The sequence below is a fragment of the Suillus paluster genome (genome assembly GCF_016628075.1).
Source record: "Suillus paluster strain FC165 chromosome Unknown EDB91scaffold_23, whole genome shotgun sequence".
NCBI lineage: Eukaryota > Fungi > Basidiomycota > Agaricomycetes > Boletales > Suillaceae > Suillus > Suillus paluster.
Window position 1 is genome coordinate 246,122 of NW_024537583.1, and position 17,222 is coordinate 263,343.

Below are 17,222 nucleotides of genomic sequence, written 5' to 3' on the forward strand. Positions count from 1 at the left end.
AATGTTCAAATGCAAATCTTATGCTGATGAGACCATGAAGCTGACGAAAATGAGTAACTTCATCTCCCATCCTGCCCGTGGCTGTAAGAACATCTCAGCTGACCACTCATATGACACATGGGTGGAACAGCAGAATGGTAATAATAATTCCTGTGCTGTGTTGGAGTCCACAGCCCAGTGAGACTTCATTCAGGCATACACGAAGTGAGGTTTTGAGAACCCAGCCCAGCAAGTGACACAGAGGGGCTGGAGAGAGCACTACGTCAAGGGCATCTTAGAAGATGATCTACCTTTTTCATTGGGCAAAAGAGGGGGTATGACGGAAACCTTCACATATATCTTACCTCACAGATACAAAATTCCATCACATCAGACTGTTCAGCATGATCTTGACCGGCTAGAACTGAAGATGAATGAAAAGGTCAACAATTTACTCCAGGTTGTACATTCCAAGCCTTACATCTGTTGTGAGTCTCATTGGTTTACTTTCAGGAAAACTTGTCTCAGATTGGCCTCTTGAGTGATGTCTGGATGAGTAAAAATTCTGTGTATGCCTTTGTTGGGTCTGTTGCATTCTGGATTGACAACAACTGGGACCTACATGCTTGTCCAATCGAGCTACTTCCGCTTGATGGAAATCACTCTGGTAAAGCAACAGGTCATGTTCTTTTCAAGGCACTGCAGGCACGTAAAATTACACAGAAACTCAGTACGTACAGCAATCATACCATACCATTCTATTCTCACAATCAACATAGTTGCTCATGCTACCAATAACATGGCCAGCAATACAGTCTTGAATGAGAATCTCGTAAAGTGGCTCGCCAATGAAAATGTGTTCCTTAATCGAGCCAACTTGCAGATTGGGTGTGCTGCCCATGTCATCAACCTTGTTGTGCAGTGAGTAGTGAAAGTAATAATTTCTCTCAATGTGGCTCACCAAATCTGTCATCTATTAGAGCTATGCACCATAAACTTGGCTGTGCACCTGACCCTGACGAAGATGATCTCTACTTGGTTACCCACCAGTTCCCACTCACCTATGACCCTGAAGACAACCTGGAAGTTCAGGAAGAAACAGGAAAGATGAACAAGGAATTAGCAAAGTGTCACAAATTCCAAACACAAATTATTTTTCATTCCTCGGCTTTCCTCTGGCTACTTCCAGTTACCAAACCGGTCACATGACTTCACTTCCTGTCACACCTTCACCTCTTCACACATCATCCATTGCTTCTCTGAATGGCTCCCCTACTCCACAGGCTAGAACAATCTCACTTCCTAAAGAAGAACCAGTTGGATCTTGGGTTTCTATTTAGTAGCCGTCTTACTCATGATCAGTCATCCGCAGTATCGTATGACTCTTTTCTCATTGGCTGATTTCTTTCATACTCAGATATCTCCTATTCAATGTTATGTATATAAGTAGGTTAGTTAGCATAAGTGCTCCTTAGACTTAACCTCTTCATTTCTACACTTGTAGTAGACTTAGACGTTCACACCCAATCCTATCCTTTTGATCATCATCAACTGTGACTGAATCCCAGTGGTTGTGTGTTAGACTTTGCCATTCGGTGAACTCTAGTCATAACACAAAGGGGGTTCGTGCAGAGGGATCAGATACGAACATGGATGCTGTCTCCGGTGTGAGTGACACCGAATCCGAGACTGACAGACAGGATGGAGATAACACAGATTCCGATGCCTCTGAGTCTGGACTTCCCACAGGCTCCAAGAGCAATAAGACATCAAAGATAGCTTGTAAGAAGACAAAGAAGTTCAGTGTTATCGATAAAGTAAGTCGTACCTTGTTTAATGCTCATTCACTTTCTGACTTGTAATGTCCACAGCTTCATGCCATTGTGGTCAACTCCCTTGCATCTGAAGTCTGACGTAAATGGATGCGTCATCTTATTCGGAAAAACTGTTCTAAAGAAAATCAACATCTTGTTCCCATTCACAGCATGCCCATACGTTGGAACACAACTCGTGCAGAGATTGAGCAGTCTATGAAACTCAAACCAGTGTGTACATTTGTTTGTACTTGTTCGCTTCTGAGTCCACTTTTGACACATCACACAGGCAATTAACCTTTGGGTTGAACATCTTGACGACGGTCTCACTGGAAAGAAAAGGAACATGGCAGTACGAAAGAAAAAGAAATGGTGTCTCAGCTTACTCGACTGGGAGTTTTTGGGATGGTATTCTGACATCCTCGAGGTATTTAGTCACAGCGACTCTCCCATCTATTGTGCACTTCTTGCACTGATGACAATTGTGAAGGTATTTCATACTTCGACACTGTCTTTACAGAAGAAAGGAGTCCCCACAATCTGCCAAACACTCCCACTCTACAAGCAGATGGAGAAACACCTCAAGACACACCTCAAGCGAGTTCCAAAGAAGTGGCAAGTGTACGGACTGACACAGGCTTTGCAAGCTGGCCTCAACAAGCTTCAGCACCACATGGCCAAGGCATTAAAATCTGATTACCCTCTGCTCGGTGGTGGTAAGTACTTTTTTCATCTTACATTAGCAGGTCACTGGGCTGATATTATGTATACTAGTTTTGCATCCGTGCATACGAGTTGCATACTTCAAAGACCAGAACCTACATCAGTAAATTAACACATTTCTTGGTGGACCTTTTGTTGAAAATTAAAACTTATTTTTAACTTATTGACACTTAATCACTTGGTTGTTTGTTTTTACAAGTCAAAAAGGAAGCATATGACACACAAGTGCCAAAAAGTAGCATAAGTCAGTTCAAATATTCAAGGAAGTAAAATAAGTAGTTCAACTTGGTATGTAACCCGCAGTGGGTAACCCCTGCCTCGATCAAGTAGAGGAAGACATTAGCATCCATGTTGCCAAGGGTGAACGTGAACGCCAGATCAGTGTGGATGATCTGCTTGTGCTGGATCAGCAACATACAATACCTGCAAAAAGATCATCAGACGCCAGAGACTAACACTAGAGACATACATACATACCTCCCTATCCTGCATTGGAGCCACCTTGACAACATGAAGATGCATTGCGAGAGTTCAATTTCTTTGTTGGAATGAGGTTGAGAGCAGAAAATTGAGGACAGGAGATCCATGAGGGCATCTGAACACGAAGGCATTATGGTGTGGGGTTCAGTCCCTTTGGTGTTGAGTTGAGAACAGGGCAAGAGTGAGGATAGGCGAACAAGGAGGGCATGCAGATGTAACCACGAAGATGCAGAACTCCCCATCCAGACCCAAGTCTACATGGGCATGCATCCATCATGTACTCGGCATGTACTAGATATATGGGTGTAGGTACAATGTATGTCAGTAATAGCAACACAATAATGAGATCAACAGACTCACAAACAGCGACCAGCAGGCAATGACTTCAATTGGCATGGCTCTTGCTCGAAGCGGGATCACACACTCACTTCCTGCGAATGGCGGGAAACAACTTGGATCAGCATGGCCTGAGCTCGAATGAGGATTGACACACTCACAAGCTGCAAACGGCGGGCAATGCACTGTGAACGTTTGAACAGTGGGAAACGACTTTTGCTTGAACAACAATTGACCATGTCAATTTTTCACACGGTCTCACGTGACACGTTTGAACATCAATTTTTCTTACAAGTTCAACGACTTCATTCTCAACCTTCCACCAACTTCATGATGCCACACATCATCTTGCATACCTCCAGGTGAGTCCTTTATTTTTTATTGTATTGTACTAATGTGTTTGCCCTGGTGCAGCCTACCCTCACAGTTAACCTTATAGCCTTACCCCAAAATTACCCTCAGTAAGTCTTCTATTTATTTTTTTCTCGTCTTTCATTCTCTCGCTTACTGCTCTCAGCGTCTTGTCCTCCTTTCGGCGTCTTGTCACTTTCATTCTCTTGCTTACTGCTCTCAGCATCTTGTCCTCCTTTCGGCATCTCATCAGTGTCTTGTCCTCCTCTCAGTGTCTTGTCCTCCTCTTGTGTCTTTTCCTCCTTTTGGCATCTTGTCCTCCTCTTGTGTCTCTTCCTCCTCTCGCATCTCAAGTCTTCTATTTATTTATTTCTCGTCTTTCATTCTCTCACTTACTGCTCTCAGCGTCTTGTCCTCCTTTCAGTGTCTTGTCAATGTCTTGTCCTCCTCTTGTGTCTTTTCCTCCTCTCACATCTCTTCCTCCTCTCGCGTCTCTTCCTTTTGGTGTCTCGTCCTCCTCTCCACGTCTCTCCACCCTGGGCACTTGTGCCTTCACCATGCGCCTCCTTATTGTTTCTGTCAAGCCACTTTTTCATGCTCATCCATGTAGTATGTGAACACATTGATGAGCGCATTTGAGACTGACTCATCGACAGTCTCTGACGATCTGATGTACGCGCCTGGGTCTTCCCACCGCTGGGAAGGATATAATCCATCATAGTTGTCAACAATACCAGTGGAGTCTGGTGTGGGAATGTATGCAGTGGGTGCAACAGCCTTCTCTCCACGTGTTGAGTGACCCACTGACCGAGTTCTACTACATAGCACTAGTACTACTTTGTTATATTATTTATTTTGTCTGAAATACAGTGTTTTGTGGTTATTATCTCAACAACTGTGAAATAAGTGTACAATAAGTGAAAAAAGTATCTTGAATTTTTGCTGCTTGCAATGTAGGAACAAGTACAATATAAGTGCCAAAAAAGCTAAAATAAGGTCGAAAAAAAGTTGAAGTCAAGAGGAGGCATCTGCTTTTTCGACTTATGATTGCTTGTGGCAAGTTGGTGTCACCATTCTTGCGAATGACTTGTCCACTCCTTTTTTGTAACTTGCCACCAAGTTAACCGGCGGCAAATTACAAAAAAGGAAGTTCAAGAAATATGTGAATTTACTGATGGCCTATGGCCTATGGCCCACCGGCAATCTTGGCAGTTGTGCTCATGTCTTGCTTGAACATCTTTACAAGACTTATATGACCGATGATGGCACCATTAGAAAATTGTCCACTACCATTCCCACATCAGTCCCAGTCTCGCCATCAAAGTCTGCCCTCATTGCAGCTTTGACCATGTCTCACAGTGGTTCCTCTACAGTCCGGAATGAGGTAGACATCTATCTAAGTGGTTTCTACCCTTGTCCACCCGAACAAATGACCAATCCCCTTCAATGGTGGAAGGTGAGTACACTTCTCATATAATTCCTACTGAAAATGTCTCACTGTAGTCTTTGCAGCAACATGAGATGACATTTCCTATCCTGTCGCGCATTGTTCGTGATGTCCTCACTATACCCACTGTCAGTGTTGCCGTTGAATGTCTGTTTTCCAGTAGCAAACACACACTTTCCGATTCACACTCCTCGATGACTGCGGAGACTGCTTCTGCCGCTGTCATCACCAAGGAATTGTTGAAGCTTGGCCTCGGCGATGGAATTCAGTACCTTGATGGTGTTTCTATCCATTAAATATGAATAGATATGAATACCTATGAATACAATATGAATACAATAACACTATCATTAAATATCTCAGGTACAGTCGACTATGTGTATCAGGATGATTTTCATTGATACAAATTATTTTGTTGTATTATTCTATTTGTTCTTTATGAAATATGTATGTTTCTCCACTAACATTCCCCTACTAACTGTTGTCATCCACTCACCGTGCTCATTGCCATCATCGGCCCCAGCATGCTCGTTGTGCATTTTCATCAGTCTGCTCTTTGTCACACTCAATGTGCCACCACCAGTAACTGTCATCATCAAATCAGTGCTGTGCTCGTCATTGTTGGCCCCCAGCGTGCTTGTCATGCATTTTTGTCAGTCTCCTCATTGTCACCCTTAACGTGCCGCTGCCACTAACTGTTGTTATCAATTCAGCGTGCTCATCATTGTTAGCTCCAGTGTGCTTGTCGTCAGCACCAGCATGCTCATTGTTGTTGGCTCTACCATTCTCGTTAGTCTACTTATCATCACCCTCCATGTGGCGCCGCTACTAACTGTTGTTATTAACTCAGCGTGCTCGTTGTTGTCATTGGTCCCAGTGTGCTTGTCGTCAGGACCAGTGTGCTCGTTGTTGGTCATTATCCATGGTTCATTGCTCAGGATGTTCTCTATCTTTTCCTCAACTCAATGTGCTGACATGTGCAAAGTGTACGAAGCTTGAAGCTGCAAGCGCAGCTGACCAAGAATTGATCATGGTGTGTGCTCACCCCACTTCGTACCAACATCTATATTCACCAGTACTTTCAGCAACAACCACAATGTGAATCATGTGGTTGTGTTTACCCTTTCTTGCGCTTGCCCTTATGTGCTGGTTGTAAAGACAGCCACAATGGTGAGCAAATGTTTGGAATTCTCAGTCCATGCCTTGGTCTAATGTCATACTTAGTGTCGAATGAACTGTCAGGCAGTAATGCAGCCAGTGCTAGTCAGTCTATTCTACACCGTCAGAATGTGCATAGCCGTGAGGCAAGTCAGCATTGACTCAATCAGCCATGGCCACAAAATAATTCAACATTGAATGCAAGTGATGTAAAGCGGAAAGTCTCTGCTCTTAAGGCCAATGCTTGAGCAGTGAAGATCAATGTTGATTTCACGCTTCAGCAATATCTCGCCAGCAGTGTAAAGCCTTCTAAACTTGCTATTCCCTCGTCATGAGTTGCTTTTGCTACTGTAGACCAGGCTACTACTGCTTTCGAACAATTAGCTTTGAAGGCGAGAGGCTTATATGAGAGTACTCCAACACTTTTGAGGCTTTCTGAGGCTGCTCTCAATCTTATGTTCGACTGGTAATGTTACCATATAATACTGGTCAGCTGATGAATACTGACGAGCTTTATGATACAGGCATAGGATAAAATATTGCATGGTACTCAATAACACTGCCGTCAATTTGGTCGAGGAACATAAGTATCTAGTGGGGGCAACTATGAACACCCTCTATGGGAAGCTGAAACAGGATCGAATGTTGTCTGAGAAGGACTTGTCAGCGAAGACCCCAAGAATCACTCTTCGATTGTTCCTGTATGTTCCTGACAAGGTAAATAGTCATCTGTATCGAAGCCATTGTCTAACAACACACCAGCCTGAGGATGAGGATGTCCACGAAGTGCAATGAAGCCGACGTGCTTCAAAAATGAAATCAACTGCACCGAGCTCTTGTCAGAAGCGAAAAAGGTCCCCCACGGCATCACCTGATCGTCCGCCACCTGCTAAGCATTATCAAAGCTTATACCAGTCCAGGCAGTCTGCTACTCCACCTGTGCTTGAGTATGAAACCTTCGAAATGAAGCAGGCAGTGTGTTCTGTAAGTGAGTCTGGTGAACTAAAAATGGACTATAGTGAGGAACCAGAGGATATCATGGTCGTCAAAGGTTGGCAATCCCATATTAAGGCCGGAAAACCCCACCAGGGTTATCTTGGCCAAGGACTGACAAAGTTTGTCTTTCAGGTGAGTTATACTTTGTTCAAGTACTTACAACACTAATGATAGATTACAGGGTCGTCATAACAACACTGACTGTGCTATCCTCCAATGCAAATGCATTCATTCGAGCGAGGCAGACAATACAACAGATTTGCAGGCTGAACTTGAAACTCTTCACCTGGCTCAGTATTTCTTAGATTCTTTCTACAGATGAGCAGAAAACAATGGTGTCCATACTCTTCCCAGTAAGCTTTGAGTTATCACATGTGAGTATTAGAAGCTGACTCAGACACAACACAGAAATGAGATGGAATATTTCTGGGGCCTTTATCAGGAAATTGATTGGAAAACTTGCTGACGCTCCAAACAATGGAGAAGATTTGCGCAGCCTCGTATTTAGTGTTTTCATGGTGCTTCCGCTTCTCCCAACTGGTGCCTTGTGTCAAGAAATTGAGTTTTCTGGAAGCGAAGAAGTGGGAGTTAATCACAACTCACTTGGCAGTGCCATGGATGCATATGCACACCATGTCGTTGTTGATTCAATGTATGAGATTGTCATATCTGATATTCAAGGCAAGTTTATGTGTCTATTTTGTTTTGTTGATCTCACGTCACCCACAGGAATTATCACACCTGATCAAGCTATCGTGTTCTTCAATCCCCAATCTCATACATGTGTACAACTACAAGACTTTATTTCTGATGGTCACATCTAACCTACATGTTACAGTGCACAAGCTGACTCGGGCTACTGGGATTGAGGTCAACCAGCAATTGACACATTTATGGAGTTACATAAATGTAATAAGTTTTGCAAGGCTCTTGGTCTTGAAGTTCAAACTCACACTACTGATCCTCAGTCCAGTAATAATCACAAAGGACCTCTTCATATTGGTTTTGATAGTTAGATGCTTACGACGGCTGTCATTTTTCAACTCTTCGACACTTTAGTTTCACATTTAACATTCACATTAATTTTTCCATCTGATTCTTGACACCTATTTGAGCACAGCAGCATATATCCCTACTACTAGCATATGAATCTACATTAATGGTAGCATCACAGAAAAAATCGGCCAAACATTCTGGAAAGTTAAGTCCTTGAATCCAAGGTCATCGAAAATCAACTGCGCATGGGCACTATACTCAGTGTTGACAAAACGAACAAGGTCTTTGCCACCAATCTCCACCATTAGATTCTTGACAACATCCCGATCCACATACTGCAGACAATCCTCCGCATCGTAGTCTTTGTAAAGAGCCATAGCAATGTTTGATGAGACACCTGATGGTAATATTTTATTCCAATCGAACCGGACAGTATGAGTGTTGAGGCGGTGTTTAAGTTTATCAAGTTCTTGCTGGATCAACTGTGGCCACAACCACTGGACGAGATCACTGAAACATGACTTAGAACAAGTAAAAAAAAAAAGTCATATGTCGCCATACTATTGTCATGGATCTCATTGTAGATTTCTTCACCTGCTTCCCAAAAGACCTTGACATTATCTCCCCACTGGAGCCGCACATGAAGCCAGCCACATTTGATTGTGATATTGTGAACACTTTTCAAAAACCAGTGAGCAGGCAACACATCAGTGGATAAGTTCAGAGAGAAAAATTATCTGTAGCATAGTATACTTAGTATATCCACACTCGTAAGGTATTGAGCCATACTGACCTTAGAGCAGTTGTGAAACCATAGACTTTGGTCGTCTCACTTCCGCAATTGGTCGTCATTTGCAGTGGCATTCCTGGGTAGATGATTAACTATGCTACTCATATACATCCACAGAACATACCACCAGTTTCGTAGATGAGAGACAAATAGAGGTAGGCAATGGAGGTCCTAAGGCGATTATTTGGAACCACCCACATTCCAAGCCACTTTCTGGACCATTGGTCACGGATTGCCCATATCGGAAAACCTATCTTGCTTAGTTTATTGTGCCCATCACCACTCCATTGGTGATGAGGGCCAAGCGAGACTAATGGCTGTCGAGACACCTTCTTTTTCAAAGGTTCCCATTGGGTAAATCCATCAGGCTTGTGGTACCTCATTTTGTCCGTCACATATTGCCTGCATCGAAATTAGTTCACACAAACCTACATAAGAGTGTCAGGTTACCTCGTCAGTAGATGTCCCGTGTCAGCCATGATGGCTTCGCAAACCAAACGTGGCCCACGACAGTGGAGTGGATCTTGGGCAAGCTGGTTGAGCACCAGCTGTCGCTTAGTTGGACCAGGCAGCGAGTGAGTTGACTGGGCACTTCCGAGAAGTCCAAATTGTTGCCAACATCGAGCAACAGTCGCTTCGCTATTGACAATACATAAGCATGCACACTTGCAGTGGACACTGTCAAACTCACCTCATAGTAACACCATGTTCCGCTTTGAGAAGACAACTGATCTTTTTCCTATCCATGATACCATCGCGGTGATACTGGGTGAGAATCTGCTTGATCAATTGATCATTCTTTCAAGCTATCACAATATACAGATTAGCATAACTAAGTAGACTGATATGGCGGTACTCATGGCAGTCTTTGTGTTGATTTCTGCCCTCAGGATTGTTTGAGATATGAGGAGATGCACCATCCTCGACAAGTAGAGATTGCGGCTCATTGTGAGGATCATTGTTTGAAGTATTGGCATCATAAGAGTCCATCAGCGGTACAGAGGATCTAATGTCATGGACGCATGTAGCTAGTATCACATGAGAAGAAGGAAGGAACTATGAAAATGAAAGATTTTATACCTGTACATCTCCAATATTACCTGCCCACACTGACATGGTGGCGTTGAAGTATGTAACCCTCTAAGTGCAACAGGTGCAAGGGCAAAGACATATTAGTACATGAGTTGGTGATCAATGACATAAATCAACTCACCTCGACATTCAAACCACTCTGGAGGACAGACTCCACTCAACTCAACTATGCATGACCAGCACAAGTGCCTTGGTGGATGGTGGCAATGAGCACGCTGGGGGCTGACAACGATGATGAGCATGGCACTGATTTGATGATGACAGTTACTGGTGGTGGCACGTTGAGTGGGACAAAGAGCAGACTGATGAAAATGCACGACGAGCACACTGGGGCCAACGACGACGATGAGCACGGTGAGTGGATGACGACAGTTAGTGGGGAAATGTTAGTGGAGAACAAGAGGCGTGCGATACAAAGAAGCAAGACACTAACATACAAATTCTCCAGAGGGGGGGGGAGGGGCCCCACATGATAAAAATTTCCTTATCTAGTTTAATTTTTACAATTGGGATTGCAGGAAGTACAGGCGCGATCGAAATATGACATTGGCATTTGGGGACCCAGAAAACTGCTGATACTATGAAGTGAGGCATGAAAGCAAGCAAAGACACAGCGAAAACATAGCAAATGAGTAGCAAAAGCAAAGACAACAGGTCTAAGACTAGTACGGCAATGAGTAGCAAAAGAATGAGTATCAAAAATGAATCGCACAATCAGTGACAAGCTCTCTTAGTCAACGAGGCAGCAGAGGCGACCGTCTGACTAGCAGTAGGCTTCCGTTTCTGATTGTGGGAGGATGAAGCAGGCTGATTCTCTTTGTTTTCCAGAATGAATGTGAATGCAGGTCGAGCAGGGACACCTGCCTTCTTCTCCTCGGCGGCAGTGAGAGCAAGTGCGTCATACATATTGCGAGGAAGGAGAGCTCCAGCTGGCTTGCCTGGATGTGCATACTCTGGGTGCTGCTGGTCCAAGTGAGTCTCCAGATTGTAACGCCAGACGGCAGGACGCCAGTCGGTGTCTTGACCATGATGGACACACAACTTGCATACAATTGGGACATTGCGACACGGACAAGTGTTGGACCCTTTGATAGCGCTCCCATACTGGAATGACTCTTTGCGGGGACATTTCATCTCCCACCACATCCTGCATGTGTCCTTCAATGTTAGTGCACAGTCTGGATTGTTAGACTCGCCACAGAATCCGCAAGGCAAAGAACCATCAATTGGAGTGATGATGTTGTTGGTGACTCCACGAGCAGCATGGAGAATATGGATGCCCATGTGCGAACGGAGGTCCTTTGTCTGATCACCACACAGTGGACACGCACTTGTCACTGCTTGGCCACGTCCTGATGTAGTTAGAATCTCCGTCCCTGCTGCACAAACGAGGGCATCTGATCCTGCGGGCAAAATAGTAAGCGCCAGTATTGTGAAACAAGACAAGACTCACCAATATGTGTCTTGTATGGAAAGCCAGAGTTTTCACTTGCGAGTGAGGTGATAGAATTAATTGGCATCTTCAACTCCACAACCTTCATCCATAACAATCCCACAGCAGCCTGCAATGCTTCATTGGCCACTGCCCATGTCACTCCCTTCGAGTTGACCTCATGCATCTGCTCTGGCGAGAGGTGGTCTTGCGCATCCATGACACGAGGATTTACAAGTTCGAGGAGGTGTCCGGGGATGGATATAGTGACTACCTTTAGTGTGCACATGCTCATCCCTGGAACAATGGAAGTGGTCTTCAAATAGGAGCCAGTCCAAACCCAAAGGACGTCAGGCTCAGATGTTCGTGAAGGTACCAGAGTAAGAATCTCCCCAGTAACCTTCACATTGCCTCGCGGAGACGTTAGAGTAGCAGTCTTGATTTGTGTACGAGCAGTACTGTTTTCTGAGATTGAGGTTGCTCGAACGAGGGCAAGGGACAATACTTTGTTTGTCGTTCGGATGAGAGTAAGGAACAAGTCTCCCATGAGGAACTGATCACCGTGAAGAACATGGTCGATTTCGACATCGTCAAACCTCTTGTTGACAGACAAGAACCCTTGTACACGAAAGAGCCGAGCTTGTGATTTGGGAGTGAAATTTGGAGTAATGATGAGTCGGCAGACACTTTGCTTGTGTACCCACTTCTTGTCGCACCAAACAAAATCTGTGCTACGAATGCCAGGACCACTTGGTGGTGCTGTTGGCGAGGGTTCTAGCTCGGAGACAGCAAGCTCGGAGACAGCATGATCAAGTTCCACATGCGTAGTCTCGGATGTATCGTCGAGCATCTCCTCAAATTTGAGTGCCAGTTCGTCTTCTTTGTCATGTTCCACAGGCGCTGGGCAAGGGTCATGCTAAGGAAGGGTCTCAGCTCAGCGAAAATTTAACATCATGACAATACTCACCTGCAGGTCTTGGATAGTAGTTGGTGTAGTTGGTGTCAGAAGCGCTATGAGTGACCGATCTTCATCCCCTTCATCGTCATCAACGCTTGGATACCTTCCCTCACCAAAAACACATTGCAAATTAATCCCTGATCCAGGGAAGAAATATGAATCGAAGTCATAGGTTGAAACAGGCATCTGCGTGAGTTGTAGAATGTTGGTAGCCTCATGTCGACCCTGTTCCCAAGCGCTCTGGAGGTCGCAGTTGCCGGAGATGATGTCGCTGACCCACATTGAACGTCCGATATGATCAACTGCCTCTGAACGTGTGAGGTTAAGGCGGCGATGGCCATGCGCAATATCTGGGTTACGAGAATACACTCCACCAATGTCACGAGCGGCACCAAGCTGGTCAAGTGACTGCTTGTAATTAATAGCACTATTGTGTCCGCCACACATGCAGAGAAAAGTGAAGCATAGCTCGATAGCGTCATCGCCAACATCAAGGAGAGAGAAGGGTGCCTGAGGATTGAGCTTTTGTTGCTTTTTGATACAAAACACAGTGTTCTTGAAAAGTGTTTGAGTGTCATAATAGAGTTGGTTCGGCATAAGCGAGCACCGTTGGTCCCAGAAGCAAGCATAAAGGAGATGGGCGCAGCAGCTGATGGAAATGACTTGTTGAGTGAGCAAAAGTGTGATGTCGATAAATGGTCTGAGCAGGCTGTGGAGAATACGTGATAGAATTCTGATCGCATCGAAATCAGCTATGGTATCAACACTGGGCTGCGTCAGTTTGATGTCACCAAGCGCAATGACAGCATTCATGAGCTCCACTGCACGTGGTACGTCTTGGGGGTCATCTGGATATAAAAGCTTGAGTGCACGGGCCTCGTCAATTCCCTCAACCCATAAGAGGTACCGTTCGAGCATTGTTGAATTAATAGCACGTCCATTATTGAGATGCATCCCAGCACGGGAACAAATCAAAGTGCTGAAGCCTACAGTGGATTAGAAACATATGAGAACGCAGTAACAAAGGCACCTACGCTTGAAGACGTGCTTATAATCGAAATCGAGCATGATTTCGTGTGCACCAGTGAGCAGGTTAAGACCTGGGAGATTACTGAGGGTGCCGTAAAGTGGTGACATTAATGGAAGAGGTGTCTGGATGAATGTGCGATGTCCGGCTTTCCGCCGAGTTGCATCACCATCAGTTGCGAAAGACCAGATGGGTCCTATCTCCTTGTCGGCTCCACTTGCGTACCAAGAGTTGATGGTTGTGTTGAAAATGAACTCCATGTCACTGGCATCTTCTGATTTGCAGGTTGGTGCCACAAGTATGGGATAAAGGCCATCTTCACTGAAAACATGAGCACCAACAACCATAATCTCTTTGCCTAAATGAACCCTTCCAGCCTTCAGTGCGTCGGCAATATTGAGTGCAGAATGATAGTTGTTGAGTGTCACATCTACACAACTAGAGTGTGTCCAGCATAGCCCCCCAATGCTGTTGGACTGTGGTAAATATACGGCTGCTTCCTCAAGTGCAGTCTCATCAACAAGAAGGCTGACACCACAAAGTGTCATGAGTCCAGCTGTAGCACAAGGTACCAATGCAACAGAGGTGATGTTTTGTTGAATAATGTCCTGCATGATACGTCCAACGGTAGGCACAATCTTAACGAATGAAGTATGGCGATACAGTGTTCTTAGTGACGGAATAGTGAGACGTTGGTTGAGGGAGTACAGGAGACCCTGTCCTCCAAGTCGAAGAATGAGAAGTGAGAGATCGAGAGCCTCTTGCGAATGTCCTCATGGCTGATACCCACATTCAAGGGCTTCTTCAATCTTGCGAAGTATAGCACTAATACTGGCGCCATTCCTGAGTGCCATCTGAAGAAGATTCCATAGCCATGGCACATCAGACTGCGCTAGCGCCATGACTAAGGAGGTATGGTCTTCTAATTCAGACAGAAGGCGTCTAATCTTGCAGCTGTCATTCAGGCCCTTCATAAGATGTGTCAGTACAATCTACACCAATACAGAGACCTGAAACATACCCGTAATTTAAGAGCATTCATGTTTTGATCGCGCTCGTGTATGACCTCGACGAGTTGAAGGGGAGTAAGAAGTCTGCGACGTGTATGCGGTCGACGGACTCTTGCATTCTCCGCAAGTGCTTTGAGCTTCGGCTCAAGATGTACACAGAAATCGCATGGCCCAGCGTCATCGCCTGCCTTTTGAGTGCAGTCGAACGAACGAGCAAGTGTGTTGCGAGAGATGACCTCGATATCGAATGAAAGCTTGTCTGGGCCCTCTGCCAGACGTAGCCAAGGCAGGTTTGCATGTGTGGGTGTGCCGACAGGGTTTGGCCAGTCAACGATCTGGAAACCTGGACACTGTAATGGCGCAATGATGGCAGTACTAGCCTGTGACATATCACTAGTAGGAGGAGAATCGCTAAAATACACTATATTAAGCACTAACAATAGAAATATGATACAAAACTCACGGTATATAGAGATTAGGTGTTGCCCAGGACACCAGCTCAGAGTTCACAAAAGCAGTTGCAAGCGTCAGGCGCGATTCCTTGACAGTGTCGCGAACCTTCGATTTTTCATGACAAGCGCCATAGTGTTGTTCTAAAGGCATGAACTGACCGCGAGTTGAGAGTTTCACATAGCTTCGAATACCAGACTTGATCCAGCAGCCACGGGGACATCGTAACTCCCAAACCTTCAAATCATTGATTTGGACTTCGAGTTCATTGTACTGATAGAGGGTGAGAAAAGCAGTACTAGTAGCCTCCATGATGAGGCGTTCTTTTTCGTTTGGGTCGAGAGTTGGAGTTGAAATATGCTGGTGGAAAGACTCGGACTGGGGATTTGCAGGTTCATGCACAGGATGAGAGTAAAGAAAGGGCTGGATAATGTGTGGCGAACTTGAACTCAAGGCAGACAAGGACGGTTCATCAGAATCAATCTGATAAGCCGTATAAAGCATTGCGCCAGGCTTCTGAGAAGGGTTTACATCATCATTAAGACCGTGAGTTGCTTCGGCCATCAAAATCTGGCCATTATACGTGAAATTAAAGTGAGAATCATCTGGCATGGTGGTATCAATGTCCTGGTATCATAAACTAATGCAAGAAGTGGGAGGAAGGGAAAGAGAGAGAAATGCGATGCGTTGAGGATGCGTCCGTTATATATTCACTCGATTGCACTCGATCACTAGCACTTTGCATCATAGCTCAGTTTGGAAATGTCTAAATATCTGCCCTCAGATGTGACTTGACATGAATTGACATTAATTGGGTACTTTATTGCCTCATATAAGTACCTAGTGCTATTCTAAGGGTCATTTGAATGAAACTTTCCGGTAACAAACTATCATTTCAAGATGTTTTGCAACCGCTGTGCAAAGTTCGAGCATCAACTGCAAATTTCGCCAAAGTGGCTGAGATCGGGACCCCAGACACCAGTTTGGGGGGGAAGGTACGAAAGGAGTGGTTCGGGATTCGCACACCTCTTGGTGGAGAAATGTATGTACTGTATAATTTTGACCTTAGGTTTGTGGGAGTTTCTGCACTGCATTACCTAATGGCTTTGTGACAGGTTCGTCTCTCGAGGACAGCTGTGACAAACTTACAATAAGTTCATAAGGTTCATATATACATGTTCAGTAGGATAATATATGTACTTTCTACACAAAGTATAGCCCAAAAATGACAATAAGGAGTGGAAAAAGTGGTTAGGTGAATGTTTTCATAAAAAAACATATCTCAAAACAAACATATCATATGTTATGTCACAAAATTAGGTTCGTCAACCCAAAAACAGCTGTGACTGTCACAAAAAATAGGTTCGGTTCATCAAGCTAGCTACAGTGTGACAAACCTAAGGTCGAAATTATACAGTATTTCGTAAAGAACAAATAGAATAATACAACAAAATAATTCGTATCAATGAAAATCATCCTGATACACATAGTCAACCTGTACTCAGGGCAGATTGAGAATATAATATGGTTAGAATAAAATATGCCCTCAAGATTATTTTATTCATATTTGGACAGCACTGAGTGGTACTGCCAGTGGATGACATGGAGCTTCAATCTACAGTGAATGGGTCTGAGGAGGTTGAGGCTGGGAGCTGTGGCAAGCACAGATGTGTTGCAAACACTCAGTACAAGAACTTTTGGCTGAACTAGATGTTTTTTTTATGTTTTTACCATATGTCACAGTTTAGGTTCGACGGCCTCGAAATTGGTGTGACCGTCACACAAAATAGGTTCGATTCGCCAGGCGTGTGACGGTGTGACGAACTTAGGTACGTATCTCTACAGTATACCATAACCTCTAGAAAGAGGCCTCCGCGGTGCACCGTGATGCTGTCAGATCAGTGAGAACTTAGTAGAATTCATCAAAATTATCCCTTCCTAGCCATAGCCAATACACGAACACCCCGAACCGGCCGAAACTTTTCCTTACGCGCGCTGCAAGTCGGCACGGGCGGACTGGCTCGGCATCTTGCGTCACGCCTTGCACTCGAGTCCGTCCAACCCCCGCCCGGCGCCATCGCGTTGCTTCATTCAAGTTGACTCTAAGCTCTTACTTATCGAACTCTCATGCACATGGACGCACTCGGCGAGGGTGACCGAGATGACGATTACCTCTCCCTTCC

General features: G+C 44.8%; 3 protein-coding genes across 3 annotated transcripts; 1 reads left to right on the top strand and 2 right to left on the bottom strand.

The window, feature by feature from the left end:
• Nucleotides 1–1,964: 1,964 nt before the first annotated feature.
• Nucleotides 1,965–2,623, top strand: EDB91DRAFT_1248033 (uncharacterized protein; the record flags this gene model as incomplete). The annotated part of the gene is made up of 4 exons (XM_041322880.1): nucleotides 1,965–2,024; nucleotides 2,083–2,220; nucleotides 2,284–2,509; nucleotides 2,568–2,623. The coding sequence occupies 4 exons, from the start codon at nucleotides 1,965–1,967 to the stop codon at nucleotides 2,621–2,623; spliced, it is 480 nt and encodes a 159-aa protein (XP_041177608.1).
• A 5,812-nt stretch (nucleotides 2,624–8,435) lies between these two features.
• On the bottom strand, nucleotides 8,436–10,186 carry EDB91DRAFT_1237141 (uncharacterized protein; the record flags this gene model as incomplete). Its single annotated transcript, XM_041321550.1, has 7 exons — nucleotides 8,436–8,777; nucleotides 8,810–8,957; nucleotides 9,074–9,146; nucleotides 9,195–9,472; nucleotides 9,521–9,709; nucleotides 9,762–9,868; nucleotides 10,151–10,186. 7 exons carry the CDS (start codon nucleotides 10,184–10,186, stop codon nucleotides 8,436–8,438), a joined length of 1,173 nt encoding a protein of 390 aa, XP_041177609.1.
• A 690-nt stretch (nucleotides 10,187–10,876) lies between these two features.
• EDB91DRAFT_1248037 (uncharacterized protein) lies at nucleotides 10,877–15,651 on the bottom strand (the record flags this gene model as incomplete). The annotated part of the gene is made up of 8 exons (XM_041322881.1): nucleotides 10,877–11,565; nucleotides 11,616–12,510; nucleotides 12,562–13,538; nucleotides 13,587–14,187; nucleotides 14,243–14,295; nucleotides 14,370–14,547; nucleotides 14,601–15,000; nucleotides 15,053–15,651. 8 exons carry the CDS (start codon nucleotides 15,649–15,651, stop codon nucleotides 10,877–10,879), a joined length of 4,392 nt encoding a protein of 1,463 aa, XP_041177610.1.
• Nucleotides 15,652–17,222: the final 1,571 nt, after the last annotated feature.